This window comes from Carica papaya, chromosome 7, assembly GCF_054855325.1.
Source record: "Carica papaya isolate Zhongbai chromosome 7, ASM5485532v1, whole genome shotgun sequence".
Classification (NCBI taxonomy): Eukaryota; Viridiplantae; Streptophyta; class Magnoliopsida; order Brassicales; family Caricaceae; genus Carica; species Carica papaya.
Genome location: NC_142315.1, coordinates 5,426,922 through 5,448,886, shown reverse-complemented (window position 1 = coordinate 5,448,886; position 21,965 = coordinate 5,426,922). Strand labels below are relative to the sequence as shown.

Genomic DNA, 21,965 nt, shown 5'->3' with positions numbered 1-21,965 from the left:
TTTCTCCCAACTGAAAAAACGGCAGCCCTCTTAATTTCTGCCTCTCCTTTCCTTTTTTTAGACAATTTGACCAGGTCTTTTCTTCTATATCTACTTAGTTATCTATAAATAAATCATATAGTACCACCTTTACATATTGTTTTTTTTTTTTTTTTTTTTCATATTTGTCAACCGCCTTCCGTATAAGTTTTAAAGAAGTACGGTTTGTATACTTCTAACAAAAATGAATATTGAGACCTCAAAATTTTAGAATTCTGCAACCATTTTACAATATTGACCATTCCATTTGATTAACACCCACGTTTTCATTTTAGTCACTAGAAAATAGAATGACAAAACCTTGAAAATACACCTTCAAAAATATGAACATTTACCGAGTAACATAATAATTTTACAGTTTAAACGTTTATGTGTTATTTAAAGATTACAAATTTGAAATTTATTGAGACACTGCTATTATAAATGTATCATAATTTGATCGTAGTCAGTTTATAATGTTTAATTCAATAAAATTATTGATTTAAATTATTATTATATTGGTAAAACTATTGTAACCTTCTTATAATAAATATACATCTATTACATTTCTAAATAAAAACATATTATGCGAAGTTTAAATTTTTTTAATTTGAGTAGTCACAGTAGATCTAAAATTTTAATTTAATATTTTTTTTATTAAAAAATATAAATAATTGGCTCAGTTACGAGGGATCATTTGCCACTCCATCATGAACTTACATGACCATTAAATTCACCTCTTAAAAGCCTCATCTTTTGAGCAAATCTTTTTTTGGGTGTTGATAAGTCTTAACTCACTTAATATTATATATTCGATTGACGATGTCATTTATTATCTCTCATTTTGAAGAAATAAAGCACGAATGCTTTTAATTCAAGATATTAATTATTTATAATTTTTTATCGTTATTTTTGTAGTGTTTTTTTACTCTTTATAATTAAGATCTTAGCTCTATATGTTATTGATATGGATTGGTCCATCTTAGATGACTTAAACTTAGTGCTTCATTGTTTCTTGAATTTCCAACTTCCTTCAACCAACTGATGACATGAGTTATTAGTTTTAGCATCATCCATTTATTGAGGAAAGATTTATCTATTACGATAAAGATTCATAGATGACTTGATTTTGAAAGCCAAGGAGAAGGAGAAGGAGAAGATAACATTTTGAAGTTTTTCGCACATTAGGTATGGTTAGGCTAAATAATCAAGTTCTGTATTTTTAAATGTTCTTGTGTATTTACCATGGTTTTGTTTTATTAGTTATGTTTGTTATTTATGGTTTAAAGTTTGAAGTATTTGAGTAGATGAGTCCAAACATAAGTAGAAGTTTACTCGAACGAACACATGCTAGTGACGGTTCTGTGCGTGTTCTGCATGCACGCTTGTATTTCATGTGCACCACTTCAGGCGCACTGTGCGTGCCTATACAGAAGATCTCAATGTACAGGAGATGCATTGGTACTGCGTCTATGCAGAACTTGCACACAAGCACTCGATATACGCAAATTGCGTGCATCGTTACTCCTAACTTTAGCAACACTTTTCCACCATGCTTCTAACTTTTTCTTGAGTTTTCTTCAATTTCTTTGGCACTTTTTGGTGCTGCAAAATACTCTAAAGTGGACTTCAACATTGACTTGATCTCTAAATTTTTTGTTTATTTTGATTTTTATGAATTATTTGGATTCTCTAACAGCTCTCAACAAATTGAATGAGGTAAAGATAACCAAAGTTTGTTCCAGAAATTCCGAAAAGCTGCTTGAGTTCAAAATTTTGTAAAAAATATCAATAATTTAAACAAGGCAAATGAATTGAACATGAAGTTGCTCAAAGCCAAATCTCGAACAAAGTAAATGTCTATCTCTAATAATCCAGTTTTACATAAAAAATTATGTTTGTTGAAAGATAAATTGCTTTAGCAGTGTTAGACCACAAAGTCATTATAGAAGTTAACAAAATTCCATGTTTCTATAGTAGGGATTATAACCAGATAACTTCACGAGCCGTATTAGCAGTTGTCTTTTATATTCACTCTTAGCAGGTCATCTGCTATAACATTGAATTGCAAAGAATGAGAATTATAACTTAATTGGAAAATATATACTCATATTTAGAGGACCAAGGAATAAGCTTCCATTATTAATTTCATTAAATTACTCTCAAGAAAAGACTGGCTCGTATTAAATTTACATTGTATAACCATTTAATGAAATGAAAATACATTACTAATCGCATCAAATTATTGTCAGATAATATCGAATATGCCTCAAATGCAATTACTGCCTTTTAGCAAGGGGGAAAAAGTCTAGTTATGTCATTGCAAATATGTAGAAGGATTGAAGGAAACTAGGCATAAAGGCACAAAATAATCATCGCCGCACCCGCAAGAAACAAGATCTATTTTCCCAACGAACGAGCAGATAATAGCAATGAACCTCTAAGCATAAAAGTACAACAAAAGGTAGAATCTTGAGAGTGCTCATTGAATTACGTAGAATACAGAGATACATCTCCAGATCTACTTATCCTGAAGTCATATATATTTATTTATTTATTTATACCACTCCCTGAATTGTTACTATTTTGGAATGTAAATTTCTGGAAAGCAAACAAATATGTTTGTCTGTACCAGCATTTGGCATCGGATATGGAAGGCTGATCAATGACGACTTAGTATTTCCTGTATGCTAGTTCCTTCGCAGCCTCAGCTAAATGTTCCTCCTGCTGAATGCTGGAAACCCACCTTGCATTAATGTGGACCCGCTCAATGCTCTGCTTCAAGGTTCTGGCAATTGAAGGTTTTGCTCTACTTGAGAAGAAGTCCTCTACTTCCTTAGCTTTCTCAGATGAAGCAAACTGCAAGAGTAATGGAGGAATATACATCATTTCACAGGTACTGAACTAAAGGCAAAAATAAATCTAGGAAATGAAAAAGGTGCCCAAAAAGACAGGTACAAACCGGTGAGACAATTGCACTGACAAATCGAGTTATTAAAAACCCAGAACCCCATGTTTTTGAAATATACTCCCAGTTGTCCTGTGCTCCAACCATTAAAAAGGAGGATTAGTTAAGCAGACTAAATAACAAACAAATATTAATGACTACTTTAGTCTCATAAAGTTTGGATTATGTTAAAAACTAGTTCTAATCCTTTCTATTACAACTTGGTCTCAAAATTAATGTATTACACCCAACAGAGGCAAAAATTAGTCCCTTCCGTTTTAATTCAATTGCACAATTTAGTCCTTTCCATTGTAACCTCTGGCACTGTGCAGTTTTGCTTGGAGTATGGGTGATTCAACTAGGGAGAAATGTCAGAACCTTCAAAGAGCAAGCTTCCCCAGTTATTTGGAAGAAGTCATTTTTCTTGACCTACATTCAGGCACTCATGCCATTTTAGAGACTTATCTTGTCTTCTTCGAATGGAGATTGGTTAAGTATTCTTTTCCAATAATAGGTGGCATTTCTTCTTTGTTTTTTTTTTTTTAATCCGAAGTGAGGATACCTACTTCTCCTTTTCTTTTTTCAATTCTAACTCTTCCCTGGACACAATATTTCTTCTCTATATAAACAAATAGTAATAATAGAGTCCCACAAAAGCTAGAAATGATTGGTCTTTGAAAAATTTCCTCAGGACAAGGCTGTTAAAAAAAAAAAAAAAGAGACTAATCTGTAACAAGAACGATAATAGCCTGATGAAAATGATAATTGGCTCAATGAGAAAGTAAGACAAACATAGTATCATAATGGTATATAGACCACCGTATTCTATTAACAAAAGAGTAGATATCATTCTATTCTCAAATGAAAATGATAAATCTCAATGGCCAAATTTCAATAGTACAAAATATCATTCTCTTTATTGCAGATCATTTGCTAATAAGCACTGAGAACATGTAAAATTCCAGAAAACAGTTTTAAAGAAGCATTAAAATGAAAAAAAGTTGGGACAGCCTATCCTTGGATAATGTTATTCCCATGAAGAGGTTCATCACAAACATTATTGGACCCATCTAGCTTTGTCTTGAACCAATTATTCTTACCAATTCAACAAACTAACTTGTTCCCTGCAGATTGTACTAAAAATTTTCCTATTTTGGTTTCCAAACATTGTCAGTGCAGAAAACCATCACTAAGCTTGCCTCAAAGTCCAATTATTTGGTAAAAACTGGTCCCACTTAAAGATTAAAGATAAAAGAGGATCCAATCACCTTTTACAATGTTGGAACAAATTAACTAGCAGAATATAAGCTCGTTTACAAATTCAGATTTTTATTTCTAAAATATTCCACAAAATGGAATTACTTTCAAAATAAATTCTATATAGACACAAGTTTAGCTCCAATCTTGTAGTATTTGAAGGAATTTAGAAGTGAACTAAAGATTTTGGTTGCTTAAAATAGTTTTTACACTCTTACTTAAGTTCACTCCAACCTAGTAATTCGGTTGAATTACAAAAATATATATCTCTAGAAGTTCATAATTTCCCAATAAAAACTTTGTTTAAGATAGATGAACATAGAATTTTCATAAAGTTTGCTTTTACGAAAAGATCTTGAGCAATACGAACACATGGTAATTCTTCTTGCTTTTCTTTAGAGTCTGCTAATATATTTCTTAGTTCTTCGTCTGCTCAACAAATAAGCTCATGAACAGAAGTGGCACTAAACCCCTAAGGAACCCCTACCTCATTTATGGGAAAGTAGGTGCCATTTGTGTGTTTAATCATTTCTGGCTTATGTTTTGTCTCCTAACTAGAAGTCAAATCATATTAAAGGAGCCCCCTAATTGCTTTATGAACTAATCAATATGCCAACTAAATCTAATGCATGTCCACAAACTTTGGCACTTCCTTCCAGTAACTTCAAATGAAAATAAGATGAATATTACCTTCAGCCATGTCCAAGCTGTTTCACGACCTTCCACACTAACAGCAAGCCCGAAAACAGCATCTTGGCTACGGACCTGGTTGAAACAGGAAAGGAACTCGGTATCATGGAAGATCAAAAGCTGTAATTAACACATGCCTCAGAAGATAACAGACTATAGTTAAGCTTAAAGTACCTCAGGCGACAACACAAAGTTAAGAACTTCAAGAACTAAACTGGGGTCACAACATGATGATAATGAACCTGCAAGCGTCACAAGAAAAAAAAGAGTAATAACTGACACAGCAGTGGAATGCAAAATGTATTCCATGATTTCTATAAATGTCAGATGATTTCTGTACTTAAAATTCGTGTTTTCTCCTGGCTCAGATCAGTCTCTCTATAAACTCTCAGAAGAGATTCATAACCCCATTTGTTTGACTGGTTAACTCTTTTCATTACAGCAACATAAGATGCCTGAAATGATAGTCCACAGTAAATAGGAGATAATTAAGAGAAGAATGCTTGAAGACAGCATATAATTCACAAGCAACAACCTTTCTTATATCCGGAGATAGAAGAGGTGTTTTCCTGTCTTCTAAGAATGCCTGAAATCGCCTGTTTGCTTCACTTAGTGTCTCATCATGGCCAAAATTAGCAAGGGCAGTCAAAATTTCTCCTCTCAACATACAGTCCAGATGACTCTCCCCTGGTTTAGGTTCCCAACCAAGTTTCCTGCATGGATAATCAAATATGAAACATCTTCATAATTTTTTGAAAGAGAGAGAAATAAAAGACTAATACAACTTGAAAAACAGGTATGACATCAGCATACTTATTCATAGCAGTCATATAACCTCTTTAAGGATATGAACATTTTCAATTTTTAATCCAATAAAGAAAGATATAAGATAAAATCCTGTTATGTTATGGATCCCCAAAATTCTACTTTATGTACATTTTATCTCTCCTTCAAAAAGCAATGTGAACAAATAACTACAAATATCACACTACATTTTTCCTTTTTCAAATGAATGAGATAAGACTATCAAATAAATAGAGCACGCATCAAAACTGAGGTAGGTAATAGTTAATATATTGGCAACTCACTCAGCAGCATACTGAAATAGGCCAATAAAAAATTGTTTAATGTCATCCACTATTTCAGGTTGTGCGTCCACCGCAATCCTCACGACTTTGTAACTTATCTGTAAGAAGCATGAATAAGAATCAGAGCTAAATTATAAGTTCCAACTTAAATAACGCTGCCGAGAACTCAATTAGAACTATAAGGTAGAAAAAAATTACAGTTATCAGGTTAGAAAGCACAGTATAGTCAAGCTCCTCCCTGTAAGCACCCATCAAGGTGAGCAAAGACGTCAAAGATTGCTGGCCAGCCATACAAAGTGCAAAGGAATCGTCCAAGATACCTGTTAAATGAAATATGTAACGTTATCTCTTATTCTTAACATCCAAGAGATTAGAAAAAACAAGATAATTTATATTACCAAATCTGTCTGTTGGAGATAAGTATTTGTTTTCTATTGCATATCTAAGTCTAGCAGCAAGATACTCGTCATATTTCACCCGATAGAAACCAGACTGATCCATGTTAAGCTTTATCCAAGAACATGCCGCATTTTTTCCATGGTCATCAACTGAGCACCCAAGAAGCTCTTCTATGTCAACTGTTGCTGACTTGGATTGCAATAGAAAATTCTTATGAACATCATATGAGCCACAACAAAATGTTATTGGAACTATCCATTGTCCATCACCAAGGCAACCACTTGATAAAAATTGTGACTGCAATTCATTACATTAAGCTCATCAGAAGATTGCAGCTTCAATGAAAGTCACTAGAATTTAGCAGCAGTTTATCCATATAAATGAAAGGACTAATTATCATTTGTCCCACAACTACGGTCATTGTTACAACATAGCCATTTTAGCAATAATCATGTCCTTGAACTATAAAAAAATTTTCAAATGAGTCCCGCTTCAGAAATTTTTAGATTTAATTGTAATAAAAAAATTATTAAAATTTGTCTGCATTGAACTTATTTATCAATTTTAGGACTGAATTGTATTGAAAGAATCTGACTCTGAGATGTAACAATGACTATATTACAAGACTAAGGCAGTAAGTAGCCTTAAGTTAAATATGTTACTTCCAATTTAGGGAAAGAAAAATGTGAAAGAAATCAAACAAAATTAGACCTGTTCAAGTTCCAATTTCTGATCTTTTACTTTGACAGAGACAACAGGATACCCTTTTTGTTTTGTCCATGAACTCATTAGCCTGTTCACAGGTTCACCAGATCCCTCTTCAAGGGCAGCCCAAAGATCTTCTGTCTTCGCATTGGAGCAAGCATATCTTTTGATATATGAAGCAAGTGACCGCTGTCCATGGAAATAACCCATGCAATAAACAAAAATTTATCTTTAGTGTGCCAGTAGTCAATAAAGAATGTTTCAGAAGTTCCTAACTGCAGGGAATATAATCAGTAACAAACAGTTTCATTCATCAATAAATTAGTCCTTTCATTCATCGATATTACTACCAGATTTCACAACTGTCAAATAATTGAGTTGGATGACCTTATGCTAAAAAGTTAAGTTGACAGGAAGAAGCTCAACTTTGATATTTATGCTTTAGCACATCTCCAATCCTTCACACATGCAAGTGAAATGACAAGTGAAAACAAACACAAACCCAAACAAAAACAAGGCAGATATAGACTTATGGGCATTGCAGAAAGGCCCAATTTATAGACTTTTTTATTGGTGCAGCAGATCACTATATTAATACAACTTGTGGTGATCAGTCTCAAGCTGAAATTTTGAGTTTACTTTTTCACCAAACCTCTTAGTTTCTTGTGGCATTACCCATGCAATGCACACAGATTAAAGTAAAAGCAATAGCCATAGAAACAACACAAAGAATTTTAACATAGTTTCGCAATATGCCTCATGGAGCAACCTCCAAAGTTTTCCACTATGTCAAGATCCACTTCTTACAACTAAGATTTTTGCTACATACACAGAAGAAAACTCAGGGGGCTTCATTTCTCACACCCCTAGCAAACCCGCAATTAACTGCACCAAGATAAAACGACAATTCATCATCACTTGGGTGGAGTTGGTGCATTTTTTAATAGTAAATTCTCTGAATATAAGCTATAAGCCAACATAATTTATATTGATCCATTTTTCCACCACTGGTGTACCAGTGAAGAGAAGAAGGTTGCTCGTTCTTTCTTTCACTAGAAGGTGCAAGCAAAGGTTTCTAAAGTTAGAGAAGAGAGAGAGAGAGAGAGACCAAATGACTTGGGACCCACAGTACTAAGGTTCAACTATGATATCTAACAGAATTGTCTTTTGAAACTACGATAATCCCATCATGCTAAGTTGAGGAACAACCAAAGCCAAAAAAACCAAAAAAAACAAAAAACAAAAAACAGAGAAAAATGTCTAAAATTGGCAAGCTGCCTGCTATCAGCGCTCACATATTTGCATCCAGAAGGTTACATAGCCATGGCACACGCCCATAAAATTGCATAGCTATGGAAGAATGCACATTCTCTATGGGCTGACATACGTAGCATCTGACAAAGTCCTATCCTCCTATGTCAAGCACTAATCCTTGTGCAATCATCAGACCAGCATTGAAAATCAATGATAATTTCAGACAATCCACAATTCTTTGTTGATTGTCAATTAACATTAATAGGAGCAAGTCAATCATTGTCATGAAGGGAAAATCCATCCTTTCAACATTCTCCACAAGCCTAGATCTATGAACAATTTTCTCTGTGCAAAAGGGTAATTTACCCTATTAAGAACAACTGTTCAAACAAAAACCTTATCTTAAAGAAAAATTTAGTCTTCCAAAAAGATTCATTTTGGCAACTAGAATTATGAGCAAGATAAGGAAAAAGCAACTTCCAAGTGTATCGACAAATCAAAGGTGGTCTAACTTCTGCAACCGGGATGAGGGGAGACACTAAAAGGCTCAAGGAAATGAAGGAAAGAATGCAAAAATCTTTACTCAGAGTCATTTAAGTTCCTACCATGGTGAGCCGGCCCACCAGGGTTAACAGAGAGAAACGGATTACACATGACAACCGGGTGAAACCCAAATTTTTCTGGGCTGAAAAAGGTAAATGGGTCGACCAGGCTGGCCCAAGTAAACCCACTCCAAAATCTGCCAGCCCAAAGAAGAAAATGAAGAAGGTAAAATGGGAATGGAGAATAAAAAAACCCAGCCGAGCAAGCCAACAGAAAAGAAATAAAGGTCAGCTCAACTGTATTTTCTTCCTCAAGTCCTGACTTAAAGAAACAAGAAAACAGAGACATGGCTGCTTATGTGTTCAACTCAAACATGTGATCTCAAACCCATAACCCAAGCAGCCTGGAAATAATTATTGAAAAACAGCTACTCCCTCTCAATGGAATGGAATTGATCGAGATTCAGATTCAGTCTCCTGGACCTCTTTCAGTAGTGGATAGAAACAACTTGACAGAAATATTCAACTCTCTCGAACGTGCTCTTCAGGGAAATATAAGTTGTGACTCTCAAATCTACTCCAAATGGATTCTCAATAATATTTTCGATGTCAGCAAGATACTTGGCACACCTTTTGGTGGTTTTGAAAATAGTATTCACTCAATTTTGGCTGAGTTAGTGGAGAATGAAGAAAAAAAGAAGAATGGACCCACTGCTGATTGAAGATGGCAACAAGAAACAGAAAGAATGGGTTTCAAGAGAACTAAAGAGGCTTCAATCTTCTATCAACTATGAAGGAAGAAACAGAAAAAATAAAGAGTGCGGAGGAAGCTCATTGTCTACTTGATGATTGATAAGATACTCTCTTGGTACGTAAGGAGTCTCAACGACATTTGGAGAAGAAGCATCATCAAATGTTGCATAAATAGATGGAAACCCCTCCATTGTTTGCTTGCAAGAGACAAAGATAAGTTCTTTAAATGAAAAGATCTTCAAAAACCTTTGGAGCATGAACAATATTGGCTGGTTAGCTCTTCCAGCCAAAGGGTCTGCGGATGGCATCTTAATTATGTGGAGAAAAGACCGTGTTAATTGCTTAAACAACATCCCTGGTGATGTCACTCTTTCTTGTCTTTTCTCTAGTTTATCTAACAGAGAATCTTGGTATTTTTCGGATATTTATTGCAAACGCAACAACAATGAATGTAATATGTTGAGAATGGAGCTTGAACAAATCCAACAAACATGGGGTAACAAAGGAATCATTGATGGTGATTTTAGTATGGTACTGAGACGATCGAAAGATCGGGGCACAATTGCTTGGATTAAAAAATTATGGAATTTCAATCTCTTTTTTCCGATCTTGATTTAATGGATCTACCTCTACATGGTGGTAAATGGACTTGGAGCAACCAACGAGAACAACCTTCATTTCCAAGGATTGACATATTTCTCATCTCTCCTTATTTTTTAGAAACTATGCCAAACATTATACAAAAAATCGTGGCTAGGACAATCTCCGACCATTTTCAAATTATCTTGGTCTTTGATGGTATACAATGGAGTCTTGTCCTCTTCCAACTTGATAACAAATGAATCAAGCTTGATAGTTTCAAGACCCTTGTTTCCAATACATGGAAGAGCTCTCATGTTAAGGGTATAGCCAATTATCAACTTGTCCACAAGTTCAAAAGATTGAAATCGAAAATCAAATATTGGGTCAAGTCACAGGCAAACAGGAAGAAGAGGGAACTAATAACATTATTGATGAAATTGCTTTACTTGATAAATTGGAAGCGGACAACTGCTTCTCCCCCAGCGACCGAGACAAGAGAAACTCTCTCAAAGTCAATTTAGCACAAAAACTTCAAATAAAGGCCACTTCTTGGAAACAAAAATCCCAGAAAAAATGGCTCAAAGACAGGGATTTGAACTCTAAATATTTTCATATGTTGGCCAATCACCAGACACGAGTTAATTTCATTGGAAAACTCAACATTGACGGCAACACTCTTAAAAGTAATGAAAAATTGAGATTGAGAGCTAGTAATTATTTCCATAAGCTTTACTCTGAAAACATTCACTCCCGACCAAAACCAGATGAGTTATCCTTTAACATAATCAATGCTGATGATAAATGCGACCTAGAAAGAGACTTCACTGAGGCAAAGATCCTTGAGTGTTTGCAGGATTGTGATGGGGATAAAGCCCCGAGGCCAAATTCTTACAGAGTTTTGGGGATATTGTTAGAGTGACATCTTGGATTTCTTCAAGGACTTCCATGAGTATGGCTCCTTTGTAAATCTCTCAACTCTACTTTTCTAGTTATGATTCTTGAGAAAGTCAATCCATCCAATATATCTAATTTCCAGCCTATCAATCTTATTAGCTGCATCTACAAACTTCTATCTGAAGTGTTGGCCAAGAGACTAACTTCTGTTCTTCACAAAATAATCGGCAATTCTCATAACGTCTTTGTTTTTGGTAGACAGATCACTGATGTTATTCTCATTGCAAATGAAACTGTTGACGAGATTATCAGGAACAATAAGCTTGGAGCCTTATGCAAATTAAATATGGAAAAGATATTTGATCATATCAATTGGGATCTCATTGATTACATGCGTCAAAAGGTGTGGGTTTGACAACAAATGGGGACGTTGAATCAGAACATGCATTTCTTCTGCCAGCTTTGCAGTCATTGTGAATGGTGATCCTTCAAAAATTTTCACTGTAGGTTTAAGACAAGGGGACCTCCTCTCTCCCTTGCTTTTTATTATACTTATGAAAGCCCTAAACAAATTACTCAAGAAAGCAAAGGATTCACAGCTCTTAAAAGGGATCACAATTGGTAGCAATAAGAACATGTGGAGATAATACATCTTTTCTTTGCAGACGACACATTAATCTTCAGCCAAACAGTTGTCCACTCCCTAATTTTTTTGAGATGCATTCCACTCTGTTTTCAGGCTATCTCCATACTCAAAATCAATCTTCACAAATCTAAATTGGTGGTTTCAAGAAACTCATATGGGACTTCTCTTGCGCAAGTTTTGGACTGCAGACTTTCAAATCTTCCCATCACCTATCTCAGGGTTCCTCTTGGAGCTAAACATAAAGACAGAAAATGTTGGGACCTAGTCATCGATATGTTCCAAAGTCGTCTTGCCAATTGGTAGAGAAAATTCTTCTCCAAATGAGGTAGGCTCATTCTCATCAAAAGCACTCTATCCATTATCCTTATTTATTACATGTCAACGCTTAAAATACCCATTAGTGTTGCTAACAAATTGGAAACGATCCAATTTAATTTTCTATGGAGCAAAAGGGACAACAACAACAAGAACATACATTTGGTTAATTGGAAGTAGATCAAAAAAACCTATTAAGGAAGGAGGTTTGGGTTTAAGATCAACTAATAAACTCAACAATGCCCTCCTCGGTAAATAGATATGGAGATTCTAGAATGAGGATAACTGCTTGTGGAAATCAGTCATCATGTGCAAATGGTTTAAGGGCAACTACCATGATTCATCCAAAATTAACAACAGCTGCTTTGGCACTTATCTATGGAAAAGTATATTGAATCTCAACAACACTATCCTGCATAATTCTAGCTGGATTCTCGGGAGGGGCTACAAAATCCATTTCTGGTCTGATATTTGGATTGGAAAGATGGCTCTTCAAGCTAGATTCCCTCGCATTTACAATATTGCTAAGGAAAAACACTTACTGGTCAGAGATGCCATTGACCAGAATTCTCAGGGGCTCTGGCAGGTTACAGTTCTTAGGAATCTACATGATTGGGAAATTGGTGATTATAAATCCCTACTGCAGTTATTGGCTAAAATTACGATTATAAATCAGGATGACAAATTACAATCTCCTAAATAAGGGAATTTTTTTCTGTCAAAACCTTTTACAATTTCCTGGCAGGTTACGCTAATCAATCCAAGAATGTGTTCCCATCCGCTCTTACATGGCAATCGGGCGTTACCCCAAGGATGTCTTTCTTTGCATGGGAAGCAGCAAAGGAACGAATCCTAACTATGGATAACTTAATGACGAGGGGGATCATCTCTGTTAATAGTTGCTATCTCTGTAAAAACAACCTTGAATCATGCTACCATCTCCTCTTTAGTTGTTCGGTCTCTCACATGCTTTGGTCCCACTGTTTTGGGTCTCATGGGTCTTTCTTGGGTTACAAGTGGTTCTGTCACTAAGGAAGGAAAACCCTCAGACTAATTCCTATCACTATCTTCTGGGTATTATCGAAATAGAGAAACAATCAAGCATTTGAAGACAAAGAAGCTGACTTTAGTATTATCACTAACAGTTGGTTTCTTTTTTTTGGCTCCACTGTTTTGGGGAATAATATTGACTGTTTAGATGACTTTGGTTTTGTCATCGACAGTTTAATTGACTTGTAAATAATTTTGTAATAGATGGTGCCGCCTTGGCACCTTTACATCAATACATACACCACTTTTATTTTAGAAGGAAAAAAAAAAAATGTTCCTAAAGAAGAGGACATTCTACGAGGTGTCTGTCAAGTTGATGAATGAAGGGATAGATAGAAGGATTATGGTACGACAAAAGATTATCATGGTGTAGAAAAAGGCTAGCAAGGGAAAGATCACGATAAAAAATTCTATCAAAAAAATGCAGGAATTACCACCAGCCCTCGAGCTAGAGAATGACGAGATCAGGAAGCTGGGAGATTGCCTTTCAGAGGCTTGTGTGACTTGTGGTACTCCTAGCTTTCTAATTTGAACCACTCCTCACGGTATAAACTTTCCCAACCACCCTATGCTACAAAGAATAAGGTTCCAAAGGAGAAAGCCAAAATCATTTGCAAAAAGATTTCAGGTATTGAAGCTTTTTCATGTGAAGCCCTCCCAGCCTTCCACATCACATCTCTTCACTGCTTCACTTTTTGCACAAAACCCAGACATTACAGCTCTGCTTGTTCCACACCTTGAGATCTAAATTTTTTCTTTTGAAATAAGAGATCTAAAACAATTTTTATTCCAAATTTAAAAAAAAAAAAAATCTATTTCTAAATATTGTTTTTAAATCTTAACAACTACTATGAAAAACACTTTTCTATAACAAAACATGCCTAATTGTCTCTTATATTTTCTATCTTTGCAAGACTTTTCATAAGCTTACTAGTGCCAAAGCCTCAACCTTCTGAATTTATTACAAACAAACAACTTAAATGGAGATGGAAGAGGGAAAAACAAACACATAAAAGTAACAAAAGAAGAACCAACCTGAAAGCATTCAGCACCAAGATAGCTTTGTAGCATTCGAATAACAGAAGCACCTTTTCTATAACTTATTGCATCAAATATTTCATCAATCTCAGACGCATGATTTATCTCCACCTGGAAAAAAAAGTATACTTCTCATTAAAGAATAGGAATAGTTGAAATAGAGCGTACTAGAGAACAATAGAGTATTTCCTATGGTGTTTGCCTCCTACATAGTCAATTTCCCTATATCAATTAGGTTTTATTCTTGCTTTTCTCCAAGTATCCCTGTAAGCTCCACCTGGAAAAAAAAGTATACTTCTCATTAAAGAATAGGAATAGTTGAAAGAGAGCGTACTAGAGAACAATAGAGTATTTCCTATAGTGTTTTCCTCCTACATAGTCAATTTCCCTATATCAATTAGGTTTTATTCTTGCTTTTCTTCAAGTATCCCTGTAAGTAGAGCAATTCTACAGTACCTCCGCCTACTTATCTTATGACATAAGGCTATTTATAATTACCATTCTGCCATGTATCGCTATATCTCATTTTTTTTAAACTAGAATTTGATACCATCTTTGGCTATATTTTGTCACTATCTAATACCATTTTTAGCAGTCATTACTTATCATCTTTGACCATCATGATTGTCTATTATATTTTTTGTATATCAATCTTCATTTTCCAAATGTTGATCATAAAGATGGTATTCAGTCATAATATAAAAATATTTTCATATGAAAAAAGGAATAACATTACAATAAAAGGAAATAAACATAACAGCAGAGAACTAGATATCCTCCCAAAAAAAAAGGAAAAACAATAGAAAGAAAGAAGATCATCCAGCACCCCTTAAACAAGGAATTCTATCCAATCTCTATGAAACAAACAGAGATAATCCTTAAAGCATCCATGCACCTTGGCCAAAGAGAAGCTAAAAAGGACATCTTATTCAAAAAACTAAAAAGGACATCTTATTCAAAAAACTAAAAAGGACATCTTATACAAAAAACTAAAAACGAAGAAGCTTGATCCTGAAGATAACAGTGTACCTTTTCAACCAAATCACCAATAAACCGGCAAAAAAGGACCCCCACCATAACCAACAAATGGTGATAATTGATTATAGAAAGTGGCACCAAATAATAGCCAAAAATGACAAAAAATAATAGCCAATGAGAGTATCAAATAATAGCCAAATGATATTAAATAAGAGTGAAAAATATGATAGCCAGAAATGGTGAGGTACTGATACCTCATAATAGGTGGTGGTACATTAGAATTTCCCCTATAAATATCTTACTCATAAATATCCATATAAATACTATAAAATATTCATTGAATATATTAACAATAAAATATTTCATTTTTATTCTTCTACACTTATAAACAAGCCATTTTTATAAGAAAATAGTGAACATCATCTACCTCGATAGGGTGGGATTCCTCCAGCCCATCTAGTCGAAGACCCTCAGTGGATTCGTCAAGAAATTGGGTCCAAATTTTCCATTCTGGAAACAACTTATCAGTTGCTAAGTAGCTAACCTGAAATCCGTATGCAAATCATGTTTCAATAAGGCATTACTAAAACAAGCATTAACAAAATTTGTTAGAATGATAAAAATTAAAGCCACATACCCACGTTGCAAAACCCTCATTCAGCCATAAATGTGTCCACCATTCCATTGTCACAAGATTTCCAAACCACTGGTGTGCCAGTTCATGGGCTACTACAGTTGCAACCTAAAAATAGGTCAACAGATTATTAAATTGGCCTCAATTATCAAATATTTAAAAAGTGTCAATAAGACAATGGTTCTTTCTCGAGAATATTGATTATGAAAATTGAAAAGCTGTTTGAAAGGGAGAAGTTCATGTTATCTATTACCCTCTGTTTGTTTGCAGCTGCAGAATGCTGATCATCATATAGCAGAGCTGTTTCTCGGTACGTAACTAACCCATAATTCTCCATTGCCCCAGCAGCAAAATCAGGAATTGCAATCATATCCAACTTGGGAAGAGAGTACGGAACAGCAAAGTATCTACATAACTTAGCAAAGTTAACTCGGCAATGCGACAAGTAGAACTAGGTGCATGACAATTAAGCATGGTCCATCCTTTTCTTTGACTTACATTATTAAGTTGGGACATATCTTTTTTCTTTCAAATTAAAAATATAAATATGTCCCCACTTAATAATGTAAGTGTCTTCAAGTGTACTATAACGAATGCATTTAATGATAGGTTAGAAAACTACTCCTTGTATACTTCAAGTGTCTTCACAGCAACGTGCAAAGCAAACTTCCCTTGATTGGCCTTCCCAACTTGACAATATACCCGAACTTTTATCCCTGTACCGAGATGCATGTAATCAACTCTACCAAGAGAAAAAAATTTGTTAACATAAGAAATGCTTGTGTGTGGTATGGGAAAAGATTTTACCGTCTGAAGTATAATCTTCTACATAATCAAATAAACCAACAACGATTGCCACCAAATATGTAGACATAATTGGCGATTCTTCATATGAAACTGTCTTCAGATCCCCATACTCTTTCTCTTCGAGGACTGGCATGTTAGAAAGAGCTACCAATTCAGATGGCACATCCAATGTGACCTTGAATGTAGCCTGTTATGCCATGTGTACAAAAAAAAACAAAAAAAAAATTATACTAATAATAAAAATAAATGAAACTCGAAAACAGGGCATAAAGATTTCAATGATAAACTAGGGAAACAGGGGAAGCAAGATCATAAAACATCTAAATAATATTAACTAGAGAAAGCCAAAGAGAATTAGAAAAACCTTGCAAGCAGGTTCATCCCAGCATGGAAAACATCGCCTTGCATCAGCCGGCTCAAACTGTGTGACAGCCATGTTCTTTTTCTCCCCATTGTGCTCATAAGTACTGAATAACAAAGATTGAAGCTTACATAAAATTTTCATATTCAATATTTTCAAAGCAGGTCTTCCTCGATACATTTTCTGAGTAACTAAACCAAGTTATTATTATCCAATTTCTTTATTTGACATGTTAAAAATAAATACTGAAATAATTATTTAAGAAAATTAAAAAGAATAAACCAATTACCTTCTGTAAAATCCCTTCATTTTGTCACTTAAACAACCCTCAAATTCAATAGCCAAAACTCCCATGCCAACGGGAAGAGTCTCAGAGAATTCCAGCACCAAAATCTCATCTTCCTCTACCAAGTGCACTTTGAACGGTTCCAATACCTGTAAATAAATATTACCACAGACAACCTCATACCACCATCCTTCATTCACCCCAAAATACTTTGCGTGAAAATAAAGCAAAGACACTTAAGTATGCAAAAGGCGGTGCTAATCATTTCAGCAGAATTTCAGAATGGGCGAATACCTTGGAGGAGTTTCGGGGAGTAAAGGAGACAGCATGGTCGTGGATTGTGAGGTCTGCAGCATTAAGAACGAGAAATTGCGTATTCGAAATGACATCGACGTCGATAGCGACAGAAGCGGCGAATCTGCAGGTGGCAAGATCCGGTTTCAGCTGGATATCGTACCGCCTCGGAACCGCGAATTTCGGAAGGCGAGGCTGCTGTTTGAATTGCTCCATTGATCGATTTCTCCGCCGCTCTCTCAAATTTACACCCTGTTGCATTAGCGCGACGAAATGATATTATAATCCCGGCGGGCGAATCGATCGGGAGCCCGAAAGAAATTTATTGGGCCGGGCTCCCCATCTTTGTGGCTCAATACGAGCTCCAAAAAAAGTCATGAGAGATTTCCGAAGATCCAAAATACTGTCTACAAAGCGGGATCTCGGTTTAAAAATATATCACTACACATTAAACTTATTCAAGATCAAATGAAATTTCTCTTCCAAGAAGAAAATTAACCTTATTCAAGATCGAATAGTTTAGCCCTTCAATAAAGTAATTACTTCACAAGTTCGAATCAGATGATTTTTTTTTTTTTTTTTTGTTAAAAATAAATAAATAAATAAATAAAATCTCAAAGTTTGTTACCTAATTTTTGTTAAATTATATATTGATTATTTTGTAATGAATTTTACGTCTATTTATTTTAAGTTGTTTCTTAAAAATTGGGCACATATGATAGGACCACTCTTCCTCTCATCTCTTTGTCTTATGACAAATTCAAATTGATCAAGAAATCAACTTGATCATTCAAATGGCGAACTCCATTTTGTCAACATTAACCAAGTTCCAGGAACAAGTGCTACTCATCGCCAAATCATATAAAGTTATATATATATATATATATATCGTAAATGTGATAAGACAAAGGCTTGCTCTGTAGAAGAAAAATTTGTTGAGATTAAAAAAATAACATCAATATAGTGTTTAATCATTAAAAGATAAAAATCAAGAGATTCTCATCTTTAAAACTAAATTAGAGATGAACAACGATCGTGAATCTTCTCAAAATCTAAATCGTACATCAAAAGATAAATGCGGTGTAAGTAAAAATTAAATTAAATTTTTTTAAAAAATATAGAAATTAAGGTAACCAAAAATTAAATAATATAAGAATTAAATCATTGTTTTTATCTTTAAATATATAACCGAGTATGGAAGAAATAAATCTCAATTAGTAAGGAAAGTAAAATCAATTAATAAAAGATCCCATATCATAAGTCGTTAGTTGCCTGGTAAATTAGTTTCCAATTAGTTAAATTTGAATTAACTATGGCGAAGATACTTGAGCAACACAGATTGTAATTAGTCCAAAAATGATTACTTGCCTAAAACATACGTTTTCAATTATTCAAATTAGAATTAAATGTCGTGAAAAAAGATTTTAAGTTAGATAATAAAAATTTCTATGTTAATTAAATCAAATTAAAGAAGAAAACAACATCCCATTACCCAGAAAAAGAAAATGAAAAGATAATGTGAAAATGGTTTGAATTAATTTATTTCTTGGGTTGATAGTTTGAGGTTTATAACAAGAAATATTGTGTAAAGTAATTAGGTATATATGTATGGGGATCATCTGTTCGAACAGAAATTAGGATGAATGAAATACGAAAAGAAGAAGAAAAGAATGTCAAACAATAATCAGAGGAAAGCAGTGCCAGCTAAACCATGGTGCAAGAGATTATGAGCAATTGCATCTCTAGCTTTCATGGAATTAGTTGATCTCAGAGGCGATTCAGGTATCATCTCATCGTCAACAAGCTCAAACCTCAAATCAGAATCCATGGCTTCATTTCTAAGCTCACAGATATTATGCAACACACAGCAGGCCCCAAGAACTACAGGCAAATCCTGCAACTTCACCTCAGTCCTCTTCTGCAAACAACACCATCTTCCTTTTAATCTAGCAAAAGCATCTTTACCCACTCTCTGAATCTCACTAATCTTCTCGTTGAAAGCATGTTGAGTCCATGTCAAATGTTGCTGAGTGTAAGGTACCAGAACCCAATCCATTAAAGGATACCCACTATTTCCTACAATCCAAACACCCTTTAATAAACCACCATTAGCTCTCTGATACAAAGCAGACTTCTCCAGCACTTGATCATCCGACATCGAACCAGGCCACCCTATGCATACATCTGTAAGTACACCTTTTGGGTCAACTACACCTTGAACTGTTATGGAATATGATGTTTTCTGGTTCCTCTCTGTGTGTCTCTTGTTGAAATAAGCTGCTACACTGATCTTTGGAGCTATAATGGGGATATGAGTCGTGTACATTGAACCAACGACATTAGGTATACCCGAAATAGATTCGAATTTCTCTTTGATTTTCCTCAATGAATCCTCATCCGGCCATTGTAGATACTTTGGCATCAACACAGTTTTAATGGCGGAACAAACCTCCAAAACCAGTTTATGACAAGTTGAAATTCCTAACCCGAATCTCTTCGAAACAAGTCTCAGCGGCTCACCAGTAGCTAACCTCCATACGCAAACAGCGACTCTTTGCCGCACAGGAATCGCGTTACGGAGCGCAGTATCTTCCTTAGCAATGGCGGAATTCAACTCCTCGCATATCATATCAAAAGTAGACCTACTCATTCTAAACGCCTTCTTGAATTCCTCTTCCGGATAATCCTCTCTGTTACAATCATCCCACCAAGCTTTCGACCTATCTTTGACCCATAACCTCCTGTGTTGGCCCGACCCGGACCCGACTTGTTTCGCCGCGGATTTTTCGGTTTCGGAGACCGCGGCGACGGCGACGGCGACGGCGACGGCGTTGGCGGCGGAGCGCGATTTCTTTCGAGTAATACGGTCAGATTCGTCGATTTCGTGGTAGTAGTCGTGGAGATTGGAGTAGTATTGAAGCATGGTTTTGGTTTGTTTGGTGTGAGTTGAATCGATTTGCGAAGCGCGTTGCCATGAGTCGGCGTGTTGTTCGTCTCTATCGCACTTGTCTTGGTCTTCTAAAAGGAGCAAGGAAGTGATGATACCTTTCAAATGTTTGGTTTTGGTATCCGAGTCTTGGGCGCCATGGCGGGGATCTTTCTTTTGGCGTTTCATTTGGGAGAGAAGGAGAAGGAGAAGGAGAAGGAGAAGGAGGAGGAGGAGTTGGAGTGTGGAGAAGGAGAAGAGGTTTTCATATACATAGAAAGATGAGTGGTGTGAACAAAATGTAAACGTGTGAACACGGCAGTTGACAAATTGAGTTTTGTATATATGACTTGCTCTACCCAAGTATATATATATATATATATAGATAGATACAAAGAATTTATGATTTGCTCATTTTTCAAATTTTGTTTTTAATTGGTTTTATTATGAATAAATTACTAAATATTTTTTTGAATCGAAAATTATAAAAATAACCTTTATTTAAGAGTAAGAAATTTTTTTAAAAAAAAATTATAAGAAATTTCTTTTTATCTGCATAAGTTTAATAAAAATAAATTAATTATTTTTGAATTTTAAAGAAAACATAATATAAATAAAACAAAATAAATATTTGGATCATTTTTGGTGAACAGTGGTTGACTCTACGGTCTTCTCCCTCCTCCCGCATCTCCCCTTCTTGGCAGCTCAACCTGGCGGCCTGATGACCGTAGCTGACCCGCAAGCACTGCCACATGCAGCGGCACTGAACTCCTACAGATGTGATTGACCCAACTGCAGATACATCCAAATCGAAAGCAATAGCTGGTGATGGATGGGCAGCTTAGATTCTTTTTTTTTTTTTTCCTGAAAATTAATGGAATAGAAAGAGATTGGCGGCGAGGTCCTGGTTTATTTTGTTTGAAAGAACATTGTTTGAAACCATGGTTCCTTCTCGCCGGTGCTAGCTTGCTTCGAAGAAGATGAAGCAGAAGGAGGCGGTCTCCGGGATTCATTTTCAGGTTTCAGAGAAATTAAGATTAATCATTTAATTTTTTATTTGAACCCATTAGAAAAAAATTTAAATTACCATAGCTGTCCGCGTAATCTTTAATTACTGTGTTAATAAATTTGACAAATATTACACTAAATTAAATTAAAATTTCTTTAAAAATACAGAAATTAAATTATTATTTTATCCTATACATATATATTATGATTTTTTATTATTTAATGAAAAGAAAGAAAGAAAAAAAAACTCGTGAACTGGTTCATGTATGAACTGGTTCATGTGACTCACAATTAATCAGCTTAATTAATTATTAATTTAAAATAAAAATAAAAGGTCAAACATTGAAAGCCGTTAAAAGAAAAAAGGCATGTTCGGGTGTGAAAGCGGCGACGTTTTATAAAATTCTAATTCGTGGTAGTGGCGTTAGGTGTAGGACGGTGACCTCATAGACTATTGAGTTTTTTTTTTTTTTTTTTTTTTTTTTCTTTTTTT

At 34.9% G+C, this 21,965-nt stretch overlaps 2 protein-coding genes across 2 annotated transcripts; both read right to left on the bottom strand.

Moving 5' to 3' along the window:
* Positions 1 to 2,481: 2,481 nt before the first annotated feature.
* On the bottom strand, positions 2,482 to 17,951 carry APM1 (aminopeptidase M1). Its single transcript, XM_022052085.2, has 19 exons — positions 17,539 to 17,951; positions 17,248 to 17,393; positions 16,962 to 17,064; positions 16,598 to 16,784; positions 16,413 to 16,506; positions 16,044 to 16,197; positions 15,794 to 15,898; positions 15,584 to 15,700; positions 14,176 to 14,289; positions 7,111 to 7,293; positions 6,399 to 6,696; positions 6,199 to 6,320; positions 6,001 to 6,098; positions 5,448 to 5,625; positions 5,253 to 5,367; positions 5,087 to 5,154; positions 4,913 to 4,987; positions 2,981 to 3,058; positions 2,482 to 2,877 (listed from the first exon to the last, which is right to left on the bottom strand). Exons 1-19 carry the CDS (start codon positions 17,797 to 17,799, stop codon positions 2,692 to 2,694), a joined length of 2,682 nt encoding a protein of 893 aa, XP_021907777.2. The 5' UTR covers positions 17,800 to 17,951; the 3' UTR covers positions 2,482 to 2,691.
* A 1,101-nt stretch (positions 17,952 to 19,052) lies between these two features.
* LOC110822081 (nuclease) lies at positions 19,053 to 20,805 on the bottom strand. The gene has a single exon (XM_022052087.2). It carries the CDS (start codon positions 20,651 to 20,653, stop codon positions 19,223 to 19,225), a length of 1,431 nt encoding a protein of 476 aa, XP_021907779.1. The 5' UTR covers positions 20,654 to 20,805; the 3' UTR covers positions 19,053 to 19,222.
* Between the last annotated feature and the right edge of the window lie 1,160 nt (positions 20,806 to 21,965).

Excerpts from the sequence above, each read along its gene's own strand:
- APM1 (XM_022052085.2), bottom strand. The coding sequence starts at position 17,799 with ATGCAACAGGGTGTAAATTTGAGAGAGCGGCGGAGAAATCGATCAATG. Across the intron at positions 6,321-6,398 it reads ATCTCCAACAGACAGATTTG|GTATCTTGGACGATTCCTTT; the intron begins GTAATATAAATT and ends TTCATTTAACAG. Across the intron at positions 2,878-2,980 it reads TCAGTGCAATTGTCTCACCG|TTTGCTTCATCTGAGAAAGC; the intron begins GTTTGTACCTGT and ends TTACTCTTGCAG.
- LOC110822081 (XM_022052087.2), bottom strand. The coding sequence starts at position 20,653 with ATGAAACGCCAAAAGAAAGATCCCCGCCATGGCGCCCAAGACTCGGAT.